Source organism: Eptatretus burgeri, chromosome 5, assembly GCF_056783735.1.
Source record: "Eptatretus burgeri isolate ZD-2024b chromosome 5, Ebu_testis_v1, whole genome shotgun sequence".
Classification (NCBI taxonomy): Eukaryota; Metazoa; Chordata; class Myxini; order Myxiniformes; family Myxinidae; genus Eptatretus; species Eptatretus burgeri.
The window spans coordinates 73825882-73848974 of NC_140965.1; the positions used below are offsets into that span (position 1 = coordinate 73825882).

At 41.4% G+C, this 23093-nt stretch overlaps 1 protein-coding gene across 15 annotated transcripts in view; it reads left to right on the plus strand.

The window, feature by feature from the left end:
- The window catches only part of LOC147026699 (uncharacterized), a 506204-nt gene that overhangs the window by 223117 nt on the left and 259994 nt on the right, over nucleotides 1-23093 (plus strand). For all 15 annotated transcript variants that reach the window (XR_015058478.1, XR_015058480.1, XR_015058479.1 and 12 more), the window contains 2 exons: nucleotides 11380-11424; nucleotides 12068-12121. Coding sequence is in view for 12 of the 15 variants with exons in the window: in XM_085882416.1 (XP_085738542.1) it covers nucleotides 11380-11424; nucleotides 12068-12121 (99 nt within the window). In the remaining 3 variants the exon portion in view is untranslated. The remainder of the gene's footprint in view (nucleotides 1-11379; nucleotides 11425-12067; nucleotides 12122-23093) is intronic.

Consider the following 23093-nt stretch of genomic DNA (forward strand, 5'->3'; position numbering starts at 1 on the left):
TGGTATGATGTGCAGTGTTGAACAGCTTAAGTGCTTATAGTGGGGCAACTTAGCATAAAAATTGTGCATTTTGTGAGGAAAGCACCAAATTTGGCACACGAGTAGCCTATCATATTGTTACGGGCCGGGGGTTGTCGGCTACCGACCGTTCTGACGGAGCCGTAGTCGAGTCGGCCCGACCGATCGCCCGGAATATAGATCGCCGCCCGGATAACTCCGAGCGACGGGTCCTTGTACAAGAACCGAAATACGCCAATCGGCAGATCACGTTGGGTAGGGTCGATTGCCAATCTTCAATGTACCTAAATTCCCACGTGATCCAACTACCGGGGTATTCCACCCTCCACGGATCTCGTATGGAACAAACCACTAAGGCGAGCCTGTCCCATGCGCGATTACGAGCGGCTTAATCGCCGAGAACCGTCGGTCCAAATGTCCCGCTATTACGGCAAACCAATTGCTTTCTAACTACCAACACACAAAATGCTCAGTCAATGAAAGAATCGATGCGACGAGCTGAAAACATTTAACAATTCGGATATTTATTAATAATAATGGGGAACTTGGGAAGCACATCAGAGCAGAACTCTACCGACTTTACGAAATGCGATGCAAACATTTACAGCACACAAAGCACTTAACAATTTCCTACTTATTAGACGGGCCCACGGACACACGTACGCACACACACACCCAAGTAATAGTGGCTGAGGCCTTTAATGACGAGCTCCAGCTCGGAGGACAGGTGAGCTGAAACCCAGAGCTTGACTCGAACCTTTCCACCTCGTGTGGTCTTCAAGTTGTTCGGACCCAGGCTCCAGCGAGAGCGAGCTGGATCCAATCGCCATGAGCCGCGATCCTTCCCAAACTCCCGCGCTTCTCAATACGTGCTGCTCAGACGAGGTGCCGATCCTTCCTGTCGATGCGTCGCTTCCCCGAGGAACCACCTCCAAGAAGAGGCCGATGAGTCGCACCAAGCGGGGAACCAAAATGGAGAACAAAGAGCTCCACGAATCAAGAAGAAGAAGAAGAAGAAGAAGCCACCTTTCGCAGCTCGAGTCGAGCAACCGGCTCAACTTTATTTCAAACAAAACAGCTCTCCAAAAAGCTCTCCCGAGCGAAGCAGGACCCCAAGCTCTGCTGAACAACTCCTCTGCAGAAGCAAAAAGCTTCCGAAGGCCTCAACCCTAACCCAAGCCAAACAGGACCCGAAGGTCTGCTGAGCCACTACTCTCTGCCGAAGCAAAAAGCTTACTACCCAAAAACAAAGAAAGGATCTCGTCCTTATCCTTCTCCGCCCCCCTCCCCCGCGCCCGGCGTGACTCATGCCCTCGTGATTCATCCCCCGCTCAACCACGGGTGGGAGGGAGTTGTTGACATCATGAATCACGTCTGCAGGGTTCTTCTTCCTCTTCGCAGAAGAGGGGGGAGGGACGTCTCCATTGTTTCGTTCCCTAACTATTAAATCGATCTGCAGTGCATCTAATCGATTTCTGAACATTTAAACAATGGAAGGTGAGCTATCTGGGGAACAAGCACTTATCGACAAAGCTGACTGAAGGAACCTGTATGTTGTGTGCAATCGAATTCCCAAATTCGTATCAACATTATGAACAGATTTGGACATTGGCCCATCTCAAAATTTTTCATGGCAGTGGAAAATGGCTGCCACAGCCATCAGCGGCTGAATTTGAGATGGCCTAATATCCAAATATGTTAGGCTACTAGTGTGCCAAATTTGGTGCTTTCCTCACAAAATGCACAATTGTTATGCTATATTTAGCTAAGTTGCCCCACTATTACTTCCAGATGAGATTCAATCCCTACCAACTACGATCTTGATACTGCCTGTGAATGTGGAATTTTGCATCATGTGCTGAAACGAAAATGAGGCTGCAAGTGAAAGCGAGGACACAGAAAGCTTGCCATATCAAACGTTCGATTTTGACTATCATTGGAAACTGCCCCAGCCATCATTATTTCATACAGCCTCAGTATAAAACCCTCACTGACGTAACAACAGTGAGACTGAATGGCTGTTATCTTCAACCTATCTACTTTCATTTATTTTATGCAACCTGTTATCCCTTAAGGACAAATAAAATAAATCATTAGTTTCTCGTCCGGGCTTTCAAAAAAAAAAGATGAGGGGACATCTTACTATTTGATATTTTCAAGATTGTTGATATTTTTTACAAGATGGCCACGACATGGTGAAGTCTACCAGACCAAAGACCAGCACTACCACCAAAACACATCCCATATACCACTAAAATGATGGTCATCTCCCTGATCCATTAACATCTACTGCAGCAGTGGCACTGTCTGCTGTACTGTGCGCTTATGCGGACTGACTGGTACTAGATACATGTGGACTTGCACAACTGACCTGAGCTGTCTGGTAGTTGTCATCGATGGGCAATCCCTGGTCGAACTCCCCATTTGCAAATCCGTTTAAAATATCCCCAGAGTCTGGGTTCTGTCGAACACTATTTGAGCGTATCATTGCTTTACAAACTTTCTGCCAGCCTTCCGGATGTATACACAAATGAAGACTATTTTAAGACCTAGGTCTACTGTACTTCATCAGGAGCTCAATTTATGCTACCGAGAAAGTTTGTTATTGAGATTGATAATATGTGCTATCACGATCGCTGGCTCGCTAACTTAATTGTACACGTTATGTATTTACATACATGTACATGTCTCAAAAATCGCATTAGCTGAGCACACAGTGTTGCATGAGCAAGCGTACTTAGCAGATGAGATCAATTTCCTTTGTGTGAGGGCTCGGCCTATAGGGACTGCAAAGTAATTATTGTCCTTGGTTTCAGACTCCCACAACAAAAATAAAAGAATAAAAAGTGCGCAAAAATTTTCGTAAATTTGACAAAGGAGAGGAAAAAGCAATACACCAATGTTTGGTCTCCAAAAAGGAAGTGTGTGGGGATTAATTAATCGTTTATTTTTTTTCGATCGAGAGAGAAAATAGTAAATATCTATAAAAAGGAGGTGGACGTCCAAAAGGAAGCGGGTGGAAACGAGAAACTAATTTATTTTACTTGGCCTAATAGTAAGGTTGACGAAGCAGGCTTGATTATGAACAATTATAGTATTGATCTAGCAGCAATCACTGAAACTGCGTTTTTCCCATGATCAGTCTGCAGACCTTCCATATTCCAGGCTTTGATTTGTTTTCGCGCCCAAGGTTGGGGCAAAGAAAAGGAGATGCAGCAATTTCCACCAAGCATTATCTTAATACTACGCCTCTCAACGTTTCAGTTCTTGATGACCTCTAAATGATTTGAGTGTCCGACCTTCACGGCTGCCACGATCGATTGCGAGTATATTGACCACCACTGTCTGTCACTCTCCAAAAAGTCCATTAACAGACAAAGTTAGATTACCTTAGCTGAATGATATATCACTTCCTCACTCATCAGCCTGGTACTGGAATAATCATCCTTGGTCATTTCAATTGACTTGAACTTGATATTCACTTTCAGGATCAATGGTGCAGATAGTCAACCATCCCACTCACAATGATTCCACTCTGGGCAGGATTGTAACTAATCTTTTTGATCATTACAATCCGGTTGAGATTATTTCACCCCTGGGACTCGGTGATCATCAATGTGTCTTTGCAAGACCGAAAGCCCCCATCCCGTGTTGTAACGATATTCACAAATGCATTGTAAGATACTATTGTGCATGTATGCACTTTCACACATTTTATAATTTCAGAAATGTCAGACAATAACATGCTACAATGCATTTCAATACATTTACATAAAATAATTTTCATATTATATTTTGAAAAATTCTCAACAAAAAGTTTGCCACCTCATGATGTTGCCTTTTATATTGTGTTGTGAGATAGGACCCAGGAAGAGCTTTATTGCTGTTTCTACTGAACTTGACACTGTATGTTTCACATCTCAATGAAAAGTAATTGTCACCTGAAATAGGTTTCAAAGTGGAAGTACAATGGACAGAACGTGTTAACAAATGTTTAGTAGTCGGAAAAGTTTTCAAAAAATGCAGGTGGCTGGTAAAGTAAGTATATAGAAACGTGCTGAAAAGAAGGTTAGAAATTACTTGAAAAAGTTCGAGCAAAGTTGCAATGCAACAAATGATCAAACAATGTTATATTTCCATGCTTGCCTCTAGCACTGTCATATACTTTAGCCTCATCAGACTCTTACAGCAACAAATTAATAATTATCTATAAAAATGTAGGACAAATACTTCAACAAAGAAGCACAATGTCATGAATTTGCAAAACAAATGTCTTATAAATAAGTTAATTAGAGTCCCGTTAAGATGAACAGATTAATTCCACAGACCGCAGATAATTAAAATTGATGACTATTCATCTTCATGAGAATTGTTAGATTTTTATTTTACATGACAAGATGTATGAAATGTAGTTTATGGGGATAAATACAGGACTGTATTGTATTGAAAAGATGCAGAGGATGTGGTCATTAAAGAGTCGAGATTAGAGAGAGAGTGGATGCAACATGTACACAGCACAACTATAAACAATAATGCCTTATTTTAAAATTTTTCAATTAAGATCCACTTCTTTAACAGGCCCCCAATTTTTCCCACATTCTAATGGGGTTGGCCAAAGTCTTACACGAACTGGTTGGTCAAGCCTGGCATTCAAGTGAAACTGGTAGGAATAATTTGTCATTTGTTCAGGGTGAATTCAATGAACTTCTGTCACATTCTGTCATACATTTTACATTTTAAAATGTAGGGCATTCTTAGGCTTTCAGCTGGAAGTCTATTGTTCTTGTGAAGATTATTATTATTATTATAATTATTCTTAGCAACGTTTGTGGAGACAATTCAGAGAAAACAGTGACAGCCAGCTTTACGAAACTTTAACTGTGTATGGATACTCCTGAAAACTAGTGCTTCACACATTTTGCTTGACCTTTTTGGCTGCCATATTGGATTTATGGAAAAAATATTATTCTCCGAAACCGTGGAACCGATCAAGCTGAAGCTTTAAATATATGATCAACTACCCACATGGAAATATGTTTTGAAGAAAGAAAAAGTCAGCAATCGTGTGGTTTTGCAGCCATATTGGATTGAATATATACATATATACATATGTATTTAGATATATATTTATATATATATATATCCATATTTTATGTCTATTTATTTATTTATATAGATATATTTATATATCTTCTATATATTACCAAAACTCTCATCATGTATGTATGTATGTTCCCGAAATACAGCCAAAACGATACACGATAGTGCAAACATTTTGGCCCACCTTACTCACCGTTCTCCTGAAGTGTGCAGTATCAAGTTTCGTTAAAATCGGGCAACGAAAAAATTATGAAAAAATAAATTCCCGATTCAGTCAAGTACTCTTCAGGATAATTTGATCAATGCAAACAACCTCAGCGGTATATTTTGCTTGAGCTATCTGTTTGGTTTTTTTTTTTTTAAATGATTTATTTTAAAATCTCAAACATTTAGTATCGACAAAGAACGATTTATTTTTAAGCATAAAATAAACATCGCCATTTTGATCTAATACTTCCGTGTTCATTAATAAATAAAATTGTGTTTAGAAGATTACGCATAATAATTTCTTCGATTTTCTTTTCTCCGTTTTTTTTTTCACATTGACGTGCAATATCAAGTTTCTTTCAAATCGGGCAATGAAAAAAATTATTAAAAAATCAATTCCCGATTCAGTCAAGTACTCTTCGGGATTATTTGATCAATGCAACAACCTCAGCAGTATAGTTCGCTGGAGCTCTCTTTGTTTTTTTTATTTTTTTGAAATGATTTTTTTATAAACCGCTGTCATAGCGGGAACCCAACGGGTTCACGGGTCGTCTAGTATGTTTATATATATATATATATATATATATATATATATATATATATATATATATATATATATATATATATATATATATATATATATATATATATATATATATATATATATATATATATATATATATATATATATATATACATATATATACATGTATATATATACATATATATATGTATATATATACATATATATACGTATATACATATATATATACATATATATATATATTTTAAATCTACCTCTCCGAAAACCACCTTACCAATCAATACAGAACTTTACACATGTGATCGACGACCCAGGAGGAAACATTTTCGACAAGGATGACGTCATCAGTCACGTAGCTTGGCAACCATATTGGATTGAACGAAAATCTTTTTTAATATCTTCTTCTCTCAAACCGCTGAACCTATGAAGGCAAAACTCTACCGATGTGATTGACTACCCATGGGAATATGTTTGAAGCAAAAACATCATCAATCATGTGGGTTGGCGGCCATAGGGTTGAAAAAAAAAACCTTTAAAAAATAATCTTCTCTGATGCCACTTAAGGCCGAGGTCACAATTGCCACGGCAGCCGTGAGGTCTCCAAAATCTACGGCGGCCGCAGTATTTCCACGGTCACACAATGTAGCAATCACATATGTTTTTATTTTTGGGGTCGCCGTACGGCGTATTTATAAATTGTGGAGACCAAAAACATGGAGGTGCCGTATGGTCTTTGATTTGATGTCGCACGGTGACCTTAGGGCATTCCTGCGGCGGCCATAGAATTTTCAAGGCAGACGCAAGATGCCCGAAGGTGACCACATGGGGACCGCAGGGGGGCCCGAAGGCGAACGTGCGGCCAGACGGACGGTAACGAGTGGGTTCTTTTTTATTTATTTTTATTTTTTTACCAGTTCTTTTGTTTTGGCTTGTTGAATTGCTACGGCGAACGTAGAAATGAAAAAAAGTTATAACTCCACGCTATAATTCCACGGCGACCCTACGGCCTGTAAAATATAGCCATACGGCGTAGGGCCACCCTGAGGCCACCTCAGAAACTCTGCGGCCGCCGCACGTTTGTCAATTCAGAGGGCGTACGGCCGCCGTATCCTCGCCATAGAGCAAATGTGACTTAGGCCTAACCGATCGATCGGAAACTTTGCAGATATGATCGACTTCACATGTGGAAAAAGGAATGGTAACGATGACATCATTGGTCACATGATCTGGCAGCCATATTGCCTCAATAAAAAATGTAACCGATCCATGCGAAACCACACATGCGATTAACTGCCAATGGTGAATTATTTTTTGATAATGATGACATTATTGGTCATATAGTTGGGCAGCCTTATTGAATCAAAGCAAAAGCCTTTTAATACAACTTAATCTCGATCAACGACCCCAAAAGTGCCAACCTGGCTGGAAGCCGATCATCACTGCTCATAGTTCTAGTTGTTTAGTTGTGATTTTACAGTGGTAGAAAATATAGCAGAGGTTAAGTGAATTCATTAACCCCAGAAAAGAAGCATTGGTGGTGGACTTACCGACTGCAGTACACGACACACTGAAATTTGCACTCCATTCAAAATCTTTTAAGGAGTACAGGACTATCGGACCTTTACATTTCACAACACGTATAATATGCATGCACTTTCAAGCATCATAAAATTAAGGATTTTCTTCCCAGTGAAAATATGAAGATGGTGATGTCTATCATGTGGAGGTGCAGCTGGAAAGAGAGTTGGCAATGAAACTGCAGATATGATCCATGGGAATGCAGATGGACGTGCAAATGGAGCTTGTTTGGTGGAAGTGGAGATGTGCTCATTAGATGATTTAAATCAGGGTGCACATGTATCTTCCCTTGCCAGGAAAGTCTTGTTTGGCATTTTCCTACAAAATAACTCGGTTCCATTGACACTATAAACTTGCTCTGGCGAATCCTCCACACAAACCCAGACAAACTCCTCCTTAAAGGGTTGCACAGCAGTCATATTAAGCCTCGTGTTGGCTTAGTGGTTAGGGTGGTGGCTTTGGATCCTCGGGTCCTGAGTTCAAGCCCCATTGGCCGCTGAATTAAAATACACCAGGAGGTTGACTCAGCCTGTCATCCTTCCGAGGCTGGCAAAATGAGCAACATTGTACTGGTAAGGGGGACACTGCATCAGCGGCATAGCCATGTCCCAACCAATGATGCAACCAGCAGCTACATGCTGCGAGAGAGAGAGAGAGAGAGAGAGAGAGAGAGAGAGAGAGAGAGAGAGAGAGAGAGAGAGAGAGAGAGAGAGAGAGAGAGAGAGAGAGAGAGAGAGAGAAAAGAAGGAGGAGGAGGAGGAGGAGGGGGGGGGGGTCGGTCATATTTGCACTGGCACTTTATCCCTGCATCAACACTAGATAGAGGCTATAATGCTTATTGAAACGATCCAGCCATCTAATACTTGCCAAGAATGATTCAATGTTGGCCATGGTGGAAGAAGCAAAAAGGCTGCTGTAAATCTAAATGGCTTTGTCCTGCAATGTCAGCCTGGAAATGGGAATGTTCATCTGCAGCCATGGAAACCAAACTAGCAGCATATCCTATATCTGCTTCTATCTGCTGAGCATGATGCACTATCACTGGCCTTTCATTGGTAAATCCCCCCAGCAGATTGCATCCTGCTTCGTGCATTCATAGACTCGAGCATCTCTAATTATGATGTTTCTGGTGATGCTATGGATCTATTTCTGAGCTTTTACATGCAAAAACAGCAGTCACATTCTCCTCTATTAATAAAGCCTTTAACTTGCACTTTTGCTTCCTCTTAGAACTCATCATGAAGAGCAAAGCACAAGGTTCGCAAAACATAAATCATGTCTCTAAGTGATCATAGCAAATTATGGTGCAAGTCAAAATCCATGCCAAAGTGAGCAAATGCAACCTTGTGGCAAACCTGGCACTGCATTCAGCACAAAACACACATGTATAAGCTGTTCACAAAGACAAGAACTGAACATGCAAAAAGCTGGACAGCCTAACATAGCCAAGTAGCTGAGTATCTGGGAAATGGAGCAGTTGAATGTGGTGAATGGCATCGTTGCATTCTTAAATGTGCAAAGCCCCTGTGTGACCCCCAAAAGATGGCACAAAGGATGGCTTATGGAGTTGTTGAAGCATTTGTAATCCGTTGAATTAAATTTAAAAGATGGAATGGATGTTGCCACGTGGAAGTGAAATGCAATGCAAGAGTCCTGGAATAACAGTGAAAGAACACAGCACAACACAGAAAATTGCTGTGTTAATTCCAAAAGATGGAATTGAATGGGTTATGGCACATCAAATCACCAAACTAAAAGGGATCTGCTTTGTTAATTTGAATTCCTTCCAATCTCGGCCCAACTATAAACTGTCATTTTCGTTTTTCACATGCAGCGCAATTCGTCATTGTGTGTGTCGTCCCTTGGATGGATGTTAAACTGGGCATCCCGTCTGCCGGTATTACTTGGTGGATGTTACAAATCCCACTGTGTCCTTCACGAAGAGTCGGTGAACTATTGCCAGCACCCTGAACAAATTACAAATTCCAGCTCTAAACCCCAGGGGGCAGCTGTACATCCACGCTCCCAGCAATGATACGAACCAGCAGCCACATGCTGCGTACAGTACAGGGGCACCATTCAATGTCACCCATGGAAGGGGCACCATCACACTATCCCAGAGAAAGGACACTGCCCACACTAGCCAAGGGGAGGGGTACCATCCACCAAGGCCCAGAAGATGGATACAATCCATGTTAACCCAAGGAAGAGGCACCATCCTCACTCGCCATGGGAAGGGCACCATTAACGCTCATCCAGAATAGGGGCACCATCCGTACTACCCAGGAGAGAGGAACCATTTGCACGCGCCAAAGGGAGCTGCACTATCCGCCCTAGCTCAGGGGATTGGCAGCATCCGTGCTCACCTCGGGAAGGATCACCACACCAGACATGCACCCGTGCTCGCCCAGGCAAGGGGCACCAATCCCAGACACGTTTCTGTTTTTTTATCCTTCTTTTGCACCCTGTTGGTCAGGATCCATGCATCAATAGAAGTGTGACATGTATTTCCTGATGCCATAATGGTGAACGATTGTATTTCAAAACATTTGTTTACTTCTGTACTTTTGTTATTGAACTTCAGACTTTGCGTGCAGACAGCACCAATCGATAATACCTCAAATTTAGTCATGCTGGAGACAACTGGTTTGGTGTGCAAACCATGCAATACTCTGATGGGTTTTTTTTGTCCAAATGCTGGTTGATGAGATTTGAGGATAAACATTTCACAAGCACAGTGTGTCAAGACTTTCTGGTGATTTGTGACTTCTTGCCAATTTCTCTTTTCGTTCTATTCCCAGTCATAATTTTTTATATAAAGGCTTCTGCTCTCATCATTGCATATTCTGTACCCTACCATAACTGTTAGTCGTGAGAACATTTGGCCATCACTATCGCAAGGCTGTGAATCTTTACTTCTTCACCACAATGTCACCATAAGGATCCACCAGAGAAAAGCCATATGTTCTGGCTAAAGCAAGCCACGTTGGATGATTGTGCATATCCATTAGCTTGGGTGTGTATAAAAGAACAGTATGTGAACTTTGGCAGATTTTGAAGACAAAATTAGGACCTAACATGTGTTTAAATGCACATAGTCAACCAAGCGTAATGGACATTCCAATTGCAAAGATTACATAAACGGTGACACCTGTCCTTCCACATTAGTGAGCCAAGAGTGTGCATTCCATGGACTCTCAGAACTTCGTTTTCTGGCTCTGGGATAAGTCAAGAACAAACATCTGCAGATGCAAATGTTCCATCAGGACATGTCCAGCTGCATTGCATGTGGCCTTGGGCATATATTTTATAGAGCTGTTAGCATGGCCTTAGGAATTATCAGGAAGTGTGTGTCTTCTAAAAGGGTATATCCTTACTGCATGGTGCAGAATTGATCTCCTGTGATAGTCAACCTCAAAAAAAAATTATCAACTGATTTCGATAAAACAAAATCGATGAATCAACTTATCAGCTGCTTAAAATCACTTGGTGAGATTTGGATGCTTTCCCATTGCCAATAGTTCCTGTGCTTTAATCATTCTCATGAACCTGAAAATAATATTAGTCTTCTTTCGTGATGCTTTCAACATGGCAAGTTTTCTGGGGATTTAAGCAGCTTGCTTTGCTGCCCTGCTGTGATAATACAATCTGAACTCTGCAATTGAAATACAGCATGGTCTTATTTCTGCACTATATTATGCTTTAGGTAATAACTAGGTACCTTCCACAGAATATATAAATGAGCCACAATAAAACAATGCATTGTCTTTATCAAGCAGTGTCATCCCTTGTAATTAATCACTTAAAAGCAATGAAAATTGTCGTGATTGTACTGATTATCATTACGTTGTTCACAATAATTTGCAATATTCCTGGTTTTGTGATGTTAGAAACCAAAGGTGTCATATGCGTGTGTCTGTATCTCGTTAAAGGGACTGCCCGGGGCAGATGAAATCCCAGGGGAAAAAGGCGATGAGGTAAGAATGCCAATGTGTACGGAGTTGATCAGCATCAGTGTCGACACAGTTTCCCACCATGGTGTCTACATCAAGCAAATAACACTGCAATGAAATACGTATTAGATGCCACTGGAAACCTCTGCAGGCATCCTGTGTTCAGCGCTTGGTGAATAGTGCAATTTTATATGCCAATAACTTATTGCTGTAAACAGCGTGAAATCACTCCGTATCCAAACAGGAAATCGTAATGTCTGCTAACTTGGCCTGCTGCAAGGTATGTTTAGCTCTCCAAGACCATTTAAATTGTGTGTTATTCTTTAAATTAACTTTATGTAAACATTAGTTTATCAAAATTTCATTTCCCCCTTTGCAAATATTCTAAACTGCTATGTAATGTTTTGTTTATTTTTAAACAAATATGCCTGTAATCTTTGCATTGAAGATCTATCAAATGTTATTGGTCACACATGCACATTTCTATGTTGAAGCTTAACCAAAATGCTGGGAGTTAAAAAGGTCGCTCCCATTTCATAAATCTGATTTATTTTATGTGTACCAGGATCGTTCTCAAATAATCTCTGCATTCTAAAGATTTAATTTGAAAATCCCGAATTTATTTTGTTGACCATGCGTGTGCTTGATATCTTTTTTTTCTGTTTAGGGGCCTCCAGGTATACCCGGTGTAAGGGGCAACTATGGAAAGAAAGGACGGAAGGTAATTCGCAATTCTAATATGTTAATATATTTATTTTCTCATTGAGCTGTCAAACTTTATTACCGAGTCAAGAGTCATGCTAATGAGCCAATATATGCACAAAGCATGAAATGTTCTTTTTCATGCTACTTTACAAAGCATGCTACTTTACTTTTCTTTTTTTCTTTTGTTAAATTTATCACCACCCTTCTTTGCCCTTTTATGTATATATTCTATAAAACCTCAACCCAGAGAACACCAGGCAACTCTTGCAGTTAATAGTCATGTCATATCCCCGATAAGACGAGGCTGGTAGATTACTCATTCCTTGAAGGTCATCACAGGCTGGCAGGATAGCTTAGAATCTTGGAGTGATGTGCACTCTCCTCTAAGCTGTCTATCCTGGGTTGAAATCACGATGCAGCTATAAATTGTCACCCTGGTGTTTCTTGATGCAGCTTGATGCATGGAGGAGTGTGCCGTCCATCGGAAGGTTGTTATGCCAGAAGCACGTCTGCCCGAGATGGTCGTTGGTGGACGTTAAACATCCATCAGTGTCTTTCACTTAGAGTAGACGAGTTCTTGTCAGCTTTCTGGACAAACCACCCAGTGACTGTTTTGTCATCACTGATGCTTTTTTAAAAGTATGGTACATTGATGAAGATGAAGGTCATTAATAATGAGCTTGCCTATTTTTTACCAACAATCTAGTAGATGCAGGCAGACCATCATGAAGTGAGGGTGCAGGCAGGCAAGCAGTGGTGAGGTTTGGGTGTATGTAAAAAATAAAATAAAAACAGCCTTTGTCTCTGTACATAATGAAGCAAATGAAAGAAGACAGCTTCCCTGGTTGTCTTCTTTCAGTTGGTTTTTAATGTGCAGATCAAAGCTCATAATTTTTTTTTTAACACAGGGCAAAGTAGGGACATAAACAAAGCATTGATGGGATGTAGAAATGGGAGCTTTGATCTCTCACTCTCAGGCTTCGATGCAAACACTTTCTTAAGCTCTCCGCTTGTTCTTCCCTGCTGTCTACATTCTCCCATTTTTTTTTGGCCTCTTGTAGCTTATCTCGTTCCCTTTTAAAATTACTCCTCTGTTTTCACTCCTACAACTCTCCTTGGCAAACTGATTCACAAACGATATACAGTATGGCCTGTTTAAAAATATTTCCTGAATAATCTGTTGTGTTTCCCTCTCTCTATCTCAATCTCTATCTCTCTCACTTCTAATTCTGTCCCCTCATTCTACTCTCCACTTTCAACTCAAAAAATGGTATTTGCATCTATCCAAGCAATCCCTCGTGATGTCTGAAATACCTCCATCATGTCCTCACATAATCTTCTCAAATGTAAACAGTCCTGTTTTATTATTAGTCTTCCAGCTGAATGCCGATTGTTCTTGTAAAAGTTATTATTATTCTCGGCAAGGGTTGTGGAGATGATTCCAAGAAAATAGTAACAGCCAACTTTGCAAAACTTTAATTGTGTATAGATATACATGTTGACTGGTGCTTCACGAATTTTGTTTTTTGAACTTTCACCTTGGAATGAAGGAAAAAAAAAATATTCTCTGAAACCGCTGAACCTATCAAAGCAGAACTTTAAACATATGATCAACTTTCCATGGGGATATAAGTTTGAAAAAAAACACCTGAAATCAGTCACCTGGTTTGGCAGCCATATTGGATTGGAAAAAACCCCTTGAAAAACCACTTCTCCAAAACCGTGTCACTGATCGAGATGAAACTTTACATATATGATCGACTACCTATGTGGAAACTTTTTTTTTTTACAACAATGACATCAGTCACATCGTTTGGCAGTCAAATTGCATTGAAGGAAAAACTTTTTAAAAATATTTTTCTCTGAAACCACTTAACCCAATGCTCCTGGACTCTGTGTCTTTTACACCTGAGAACATCGAGAAGGTTCTTTCAACCCTCAACTATGACTCCATTATTGGCCTGGAGAGCATCAACATGTCCTAAAAACCTGCTCTACTGCTCTTACACATCCTCCCTCTGCCCTTTTCACCCTGTCATTTGTGTGAGGTCATCTTCCATATGCTTGGACATCCATCAATAACACTGCACTACATACCAAATGAGCAAAAACTGATCCCCTCAACTACAAACCTATTGGCCTACTTCCAATAATCAGCAAAGTCGTGCAATCCATCATCAAAGTTGATATGAAATCCTTTCTTTTCTCTACCAACCTCATCTCAGATCAACAATATGTTTGAGACCAGGTCACTCCACTTTGAAGAAGATGCTTATACTCTTCCAACAATGGATGGAGGCCCTCAATGTCGTCTATCCATCCATTGGGACCATACTGTACAGATAATCGGTTCTGCTGAAGCAGTCTCCTGGGCTATTGGGCACAACCCTGGATGGGTCGCCACTCCTACGCAAGATACTCGAATGGCTCAATGTCAAACATGAGGTCATGGCCATCTCTCTGGACATATCTCATGCTCTTGATATAGTCTGGCATCCTGCCTTGCTCTCCAAACTGTCTGCCTATGGCATCCAAAGGGCAACTCCATAAATGGCTTCTTGACTTCCTCTATTCTCATAGTCAACCTGGGTCACTCAATGAAATACTTTCATCTCCTCTCCCTGTCAAGGCTGGAATGCCCCAAGACAGTATTCTGGGCCCAGTCATTTTTCTCATCTTCATCAGTGATCTCTCTGACGCTCTGGAAAATCCTGCTTATCGATTTGCTGATGACTCCACCCTCTGCCATGACATCCCTAATCTTTCAGAGAGGCAGTCAACATCGACCAGATTTCTAAAATTGTCAATTTTTATCCGATTTACTAGAAATTTGAAGAGGATTTGCATCTCAGGTCAGTGAATTCAACCACCAATAATTTTTGAGGTCAACACAGGCCAAAAGGTCAACATTGACCGAATTTCTAAAATTGCCAATTTTCATCCGATTGCCTTGAAATTTGAAGTGGAGTTGCATATTTGTTCATTGAATTCAACCACCAATTATTTTTGAATTCAGCACAGGCCAAAAGGTCAACATGGGCAAAAGATCAACAACTTTGGTGAGATTTCTAAAATCTTCAATCTTCATCCCTTTGACTTGAAATTTGAAAAGGATTTGCATATCAGGTCACTGAATTCAACGTACAAGTATTTTTGAGGTCTCAACACAGGCCAAAAAGTTGGCATAGGCCGCATTTCTAAAATTGTCATTTTTCATCCGATTGACTTCAAATTTGAACAGGATTTGCATATTTGGTCATTGAATTCAACGACCAATTATTTTTGAGGTCAAATTTGTTTTATGGATTTCACAAGTATCGTGCTATGCATGACATCTTTCATGTTACTTGCGAAAATTGAGGATTTTTCAAGTTTCTTGGTTGGTCTTGTACATTATTACTGGGCAAAAAAAAAAATTGCCAAATATATTGGTCTGTAGCATTTGTCTGTTTTTCTGTTTGTCTGTCTGTCTGTCTGTCTGTCTGTCCATTTGTCTGTCTGTCTGTCACATGATTTTTGGCCACAGTTTTCAAGCAATCGTTCTGAAATTTTTTTGTGTATGTAGGTAACGGGCCAAGAACAGCAGCGCTTGATTTTGGTGAAGATCTGAATCCAGATCCAGATCTGAGAATTTTAAAGTGCTTCTTCACCATTGAGAGATAGGACTAAAAACGATATTGCATGATAAACCACATGGCCAAAAGTATGCGGACACCCCTTCTAATTAGTGGATTCGGCTATTTCAGCCACACCCATTGCTGACAGGTGTATAAAATCAAGCACACAGCCATGCAATCTTCATAGACAAACATTGGCAGAAGAATGGGCCGTACCGAAGAGCTCAGTGACTTTCAACGTGGCACCGTCAAAGGATGCCACCTTTCCAACAAGTCAGTTAGTCAAATTTCTGTCCTGCTAGAGCTACCCCAGTCAACTGTAAGTGCTGTTATTGTGAAGTGGAAATGTGTAGGAGCAACAACAGTTCAGCCATGAAGTGGTAGGCCACACAAGCTCACAAAATGGGACAAACGAGTGCTGAAGCACATAGCGCAGAAAATTTGTCTGCTTCGGTTGCAACACTCACTACCAAGTTCCAAACTGCCTCTGGAAGCAATGTCAGCACAAGCACTGTTTGTTGAGAGCTTCATGAAATTGGTTTCCATAGCCGAGCAGCCGCAAGCAAGTCTAAGATCACCATGTGCAATACCAAGCGTCGGCTGGAGTGGTGTTAAGCTCACCACCATTGAACTCTGGAGCAGTGGAAACTCGTTCTCTGCAATGATGAATCACGCTTCACCATCTTGCAGTCTAACGGACGAATCTGCGTTTGCCGGATGCCAGGAGAACGTTACCTGTCCGAATGCATAGTACCAACTGTAAAGTTTGGTGGTGGAGGAATAATGGTCTGGGGCTGTTTTTCATGGTTTGGGCTCGGCCCCTTAGTTCCAGCGAAGGGAAATCTTAACGCGACAGCATACAATGACATTCTAGACGATTCTGTGCATCCAACTTTGTGGCAACAGTTTGGGGAAGGCCCTTTCTTGTTTCAGCATGACAATGCCCCCATGCACAAAGCGAGGTCCATGCAGAAATGGTTTGGCGAGATCAGTGTGGAAGAACTTGATTGGCCTGCACACAGCCCTGACCTCAACCCCATCGAACACCTTTGGGATGAATTGGAATGCCGACTTCGAGCCAGACCTAATCGCCCAACATCAGTGCCCGACATCACCAACGCTCTTTTGGCTGAATGGAAGCAAATCCCCGCAGTAATGTTCCAACATCTAGTGGAAAGCCTTCCCAGAAGAGTGGAGGCTGTTATAGCAGCAAAACAGGGACCAACTCCATATTAATACCTATGATTTGGAATGAGATGTTGGATGAGCATGTGTCCATATACTTTTGGCCATGTAGTGTATCTCAAAACGTTGTGAACGGATTTTTCGGATGAAACTTGGTGGACATGTTGGGTGTGATGTTTACTCATTTTTTTTTGTGTATGTAGGTGACTGGTCAAGGACAGCAACGCTTAATTTCGGTAAAAATCCGAATCCGGATCTGGATCCGAGAATTTTTCAAGTGATTCTTCACCATTGAGAGATTGGGTCAAAAACGATATATAGCACAATATCTCAAAAGGTTATGGATGGATTTGGACGAAACTTGGTGGACACGTTGGGAAAGTCACCAAGAAGAATCGATTCATTTTTGGTGAAGATCCATATCCAGATCTGGATGCGATAATTATTTCATTTTTAAGTGATTCTTCTCCATTGAATGATAGGGTTAAAATAATATATGGCACGATATTTCATAAAGTGGTGGACGGATTCAGACGAAACTTGGTCGGCACGTCGGGTATGTAACAACGAAGACTTGATTCGATTTTGGTGAAGACCCGAATCGGGATCCTAGAATTTTAAATGTGATTCTTCACCGTTGAATGATAAAGGCTAAAACGATACATAGCACGATATTTCAAAAAGTTATGGACGGATTCGAACGAAACTTGGTGGGTTAGTTGATAAGGTGACATGATAAGCCGATTAGATTTTGGTTCAGGTCCGAATCCACATCCGGCCTATGGGTGGGATACAAAACATACACTAATCAGCCTGGCGGAGCTATGTGCTCCACCCAAGTGCCCTCCTAGTTGTATTCTTATTATCCAGTAGATATCATGTGATATTGTTTTAGTCTTGTCCTTTACCCACCAATTTTGTGCCTGCTGAAAGGATTTTGTTTTCATATATGATGGTCGGAAAAATATATATCAGAGATGTATGGAAAAGGATGCTCAAGAAGGATTGTTCTGAAGGTTGGGCGTGGATGTGAGGATGAGAGTGAAAGATATATATGTCGGGGGTACAAAAGCATTGTGATGGAGTGGTGACCTTTCCAGGTTTTGTTCACAATCACGATAATTTTCACGAGCGATCGTGTCCTGCTTCTCAAGACCTTTGTGCGAACACCAAAGCAAATGTTTTTCCTTTGAGCTCGAAGTTTCTTTGTCTAACGAAGCTTGGTACAAGTCAGCTTTACTTCTGCTCCATCTGCCATGCAGCCTATGATTTCCAGTCTCATTCTCTGTTGAAGTGGATGTATCGTGCATTTCCATTCAAGGAAATTGACAGGTCATATGCATTATTAAGCTGCATTGAATTTGATGTGACAGCGCAAATAACAACATTTTGATGTGGATTTTTCTCACTCTGCCTGCCACATCTGACCTCCAGGTCAATCTCCACTTTTCACTTTGCCAGCAAAGCTGATATAGATTGAGTAAGTCATTCCAGCATTAAACAGTGGTTTCCTCACACATGTGCTTATCAGAACTCAGGTATCCCAGTATTGTCGCTCGTTTCTTTTTGTGGTTTTTGAACAATTGGACTTGTAAAAGATACCAATATCTCGTATCATTCAATTCTGTGAAAGAAGATACTTGGAAGAAGAAGAAGAATAAAAGATTTATGCCATACATTAATCTAATTTTAAAAATAAGATGTATTTTGTGTGGATGAAACGAGCAAACTTTCATGCATGACAACAACCTTCAAACTTTTATGTTGTGACAGCTTTTATGATTAAAACAAATGTGGCAATGGACAAAATTGTGGCACTGCTGGAGTGAAGTTACACTTGTGATCACTTGCATGCTCCCGATCCACTGAACAACCTCTTGTTTGATGATGCGGGGAGATTAGCAACAGGGCCTGATCTTCTCTGATCATTGTTCTGAAATGACATCACCATTGTAAATGTGGTGTTGGTGATGCCTCCCTCCCCCACCCCTCCTTTGCAGGGCCTATTGTGAGATTAAGTATATTTTGGACCGATGTGTTTGGAGGGGCGACTCTCAGAACTTTGGAAACACATTAATTATCCCTTCTGGGTTCCGTTATGCACAGGCATTAGTATATTTGGCATTTATTAGGGGTTAAAAAGAGTAATGAAAGAGTGAAGGTGAGCAGTGATTCGTGATTTTGGTAGTTTTATGAGAAGGGGGTTGTTGGCGGACATTGAGCACCCTGCAGAAATATGGTAGGGACATATTGCGGACAGAGCAGGGGGGGGTGGCGAGACCGGAGAGGAGACGGTAGAAGACAGACAGACCACTGACCTGCCTGCGGTGAGAGAGTGAGAGGCGCAAAAGATAATTCCTAATAGGGTTCACCACGATCTGCTTGAGCACCAGCGTCCAGAGCAGACAGGCTTTACACCAAAGAGGTCAACGATTGACCGTATCCTTGCTCTTCATGTCCTCACCGAACGTAGACGAGAGTTTCGGCAGGGGCTGCTTGCAGCCTATGTTGATCTCTGTAAAGCGTTCCATTCAGTGAATCGGGATGTCCTCTGGAGGATTCTTGGTCTTCGTGGGGTGCCACCGAAACTGCTCGATCTGATGTCTGAACTCTACTCTGGTACTGAGAGTGCTGTGAAGTGTGGTGGTACCATTTCTGACTTATTTCCAGTTGTAACTGGAGTTCATCAGGGTGTGTACTGGCCCCCACACTTTTCAGCACTTGTATGGACTGGATTATCGGGAGGATGTCGGAGAGATCAAGCTGCGGTGCATCATTTGGGAATGTCAAGATCTCTGACCTTGATTTCGCAGATGATGCAGTCATCTTTGCGGAGACTTTAGATATCCATTTGGGCACCCTCGAGGTGCTGAATGAGGAGTCGGAGCCGCTGGGATTACGGGTTTCTTGGGTCAAAACTAAGATCCAGGCTTTCAATGACATCTTGGATGCTGCTGTCCTGTCTCTGCCTGTTTGTGGTGAGCATGTTGAGGTCATGCAGAGATTCACTTACCTTGGCAGTGATATTCATGTCTCTGCCGGCTGTGAGTCAGAGGTCAATAGACATCTGGGTCGGGCCTGGGGAGTCATGGATTCACTGGATAATGGGGTGTGGCGCTGTCAATACTTGTGTGGGAGGACAAAAGTCCGAGTCTTCAGGTCCTTGGTGCTTCCAGTCTTGCTCTACGGATGCGAGACTTGGACTCTGACCAAAGATCTGAGATGGAGACTTAATTCCTTTGGTACCAGGTCTCTTCGGAGAATTGTTGGCTATCGCTGGTCGGACTTTGTGTCCAACGAGCGGTTGCTGAGAGAGACTCAGATGAGATTTGTTACCTGCATTGTCCGTGAGCATCAGCTGTGGCTGTATGGACATGTGGCTCATTTTCCTGACGCTCATCCTGCTCACCAGATTCTCTCAGCGAGGGAGTCTCGTGAGTGGAGGAGGCCAATGGGCCGACCATGTGCCTCGTGGTTGCAGCAGGTTGATTGGCCTCTCAAGGAGATGGGGATGGGCCAGGCATCTGCCTGGGGGATGGCCAGACGGAGGCCCCTGGAGTACCGGCGGAAAGTGGATGCAGTGACGCGCTGTTCTGGCGCATGCTCCCATACCTGACCTGACCTGACCTGACAGTAGTCGTAGTAGTAGTAGTAGTAGTCGTAATTGTAGTAGATTAAGAAGAAGAAGAATAAGCAGATGATTTTTCAGCACTTATGCCTTCATGTCAACTCCAGGACACAAAACTGACCATGCACTTACTGCAGCTTGGATTTTGATAAATGTGTTACAAGGGAACATCACAAACTTCCAATAAATCAATTACTAATCATATAATAAATCCAACAGTCAGGATGAAATATGCGATGGCATCATATATTATGTGGAAGTTGATGAACTCACGCAGTTGGTTTTTTTTCCAGTTCTCAAAACCTATGGCTCCAGCTGTTGACCACAATGAATGACAGGATTCCTTCCAATAAAAGTTAGCCAATGATAGATTACTTACCTTTCCCCATTTAAACACGAGGCTCATATCGGTATGGATAAGCTTTAGTTGACCAATCCATTAAGTCAAAACATCATTATTGACTTTGTCTTTTCAATCAGCTTTAATATTTCAATTTCGTCTTCAGAGAAGTTCTTCTAACACTACAGCATTTGCAGAGAGCCTAGTTTGGCATGTTTTTAGGAAACTGAGGAAAAGCTCTCACATGTTGAAATTCCTTATACGTTTTAACGAGCATGGGCTTTTATGAGTTTTATGTCCAGCACTTTTGATGATTATGGGAGAGGGGGAAGAAATATGTCATCACCTTTGTTCTCACCAGCTTTGGATCACTGTGGTTGTGGCTTATTTATACTAGCAGAGTGCCCACCCTTCGGGGCGATCTTGGTCCAAGCATGCATGTTCTTCTGATGCAGACCTTTATTTAGGCAATGTATAGGCAAGTGACAGCTCTGTATCGGAAAAATAAATAACCCGGGTTCCATGCACGAAGCAAAAATATGCCTCCTGCTTATAATTTTACAATTCCTCACTGCACTGGAAAACGTGGGGACAGGAATACTTTGCTGTAAATGGTGGAGACTTGTAATACCCTTCTCCACTTGGAGGTGGCACGACATGATGCACATTTCACTGCATAGAGAATTTCTGTCCCCCCTCCTCACCCACTCAAGACCACCGGCAAAGATTAAAAAAAATACCCCTATACATGAATTGACGTCATACTGATCCTCTGTAGCAAGTCTGAATGTAATTGGCCCAGAACTGTGGGAGGAGTAGCATGACAAACAAACCCACAAATAAACACACTAACACCAGTCTGTGAATTCTAGTAAGGATTTGAAACAGGCCTTTGATACCCCAACACCATTCCTGGCACAGATGTCACAATGAGGCTAACTCCAAAACTGAGAGTATCACAATACAAAATTTGACAGTGTCAATTTCTCCTCACTCTCCCCACCCCCCCACCCTCCCTCCCCATTGTAAAAAAAAAAAAAAAAGATTTAATCTAAATCTACACTCAAAAGTGACAAATTTTGGGACAGGTAACCTTGAAGTCATTTTTTGCTCAAAGAGCTACTTCATGAACTTTCACTGAGTGTTCCTTATTGTAAATCCTCGCAAAAGTCTTCCCCCCTCCATCGGGTGGATCTTAGTGGTGCCCTATAGTTGCTAGTTTTCAAAGTGCTTTGTTGTGAGGCATGATGTTGAAATCGAGAACAGATTTTCTCAAACCATTGTTGAGAGAGGTATTGTAATCGCCTTTTGAAAAGACGGTGAAGTGACATTTCAGGCATGAGCCCTTCAGCGAGAGAGATTTTTAATAGTCTATATTTTGTTCATTCCTTCTCTTGTTTTGAAGAAGGACCTTCTGTCTTCTTACGGTGGTTCGCATACCTCTCTCAACATTTGGTTCAGAAAATTTGATGTCCGTATTTTTTCTGCCAACTCAGAAAAGTCTGACATCAGGAGATGAAAACCACAATGGTGTAAATGGTTGTAAGGACTGAACATGCTGATAATAGAAAATGTGATGTAAGGAAAGCCTACATAAAATAACCAGTCCAAGAGAATGCTGAACCATATAGCATTTCTTCGTAAACATGACAATATTTAGCCATAAATATTCGGGGGAAAAAATAATAAATTGTGATTTAAATTGTCAGACATATTCTCCCATGTCATAACAAATGACCTTGCATTGTGTTTTTGCAGTTAATAACTTCAATTGATCATGGAATTTGAACAGTTATTACGAATAATATGTACTCCCGTCCACATCTCAAAAATTGATCATTGGTTATTTTGCCACCAAATGAAATGACCACAAGCATCCTTTTCGAGCAGTTTATGTATTCATTTTCAAGAAAAATAATGTTTTGTTTTGTTCTACCATGGGGTGAAAAAATGGCTCTTTGGGGTTTTAGACGCAGTACTCGAAGGCGGGTTGACATCAGATGGTGGTGAGTGCTTACTTTGAAGCCTTGTATGAAAGAGTGCAATTGAACCATCACTGGAAGAAAGAGAAAAGAGGATCAAAAGAGTGGAGATTGGCAAAAATCCTGGATTTTAGGAGTTTAACCAGGAGGGGGTTACTGGAAAAACATGTGCATCCTGGGGAAACTGGGAAGGGCCGGAATTTAGTTGAGCGAGCTGAGGGAGCAAGACCGGAGGA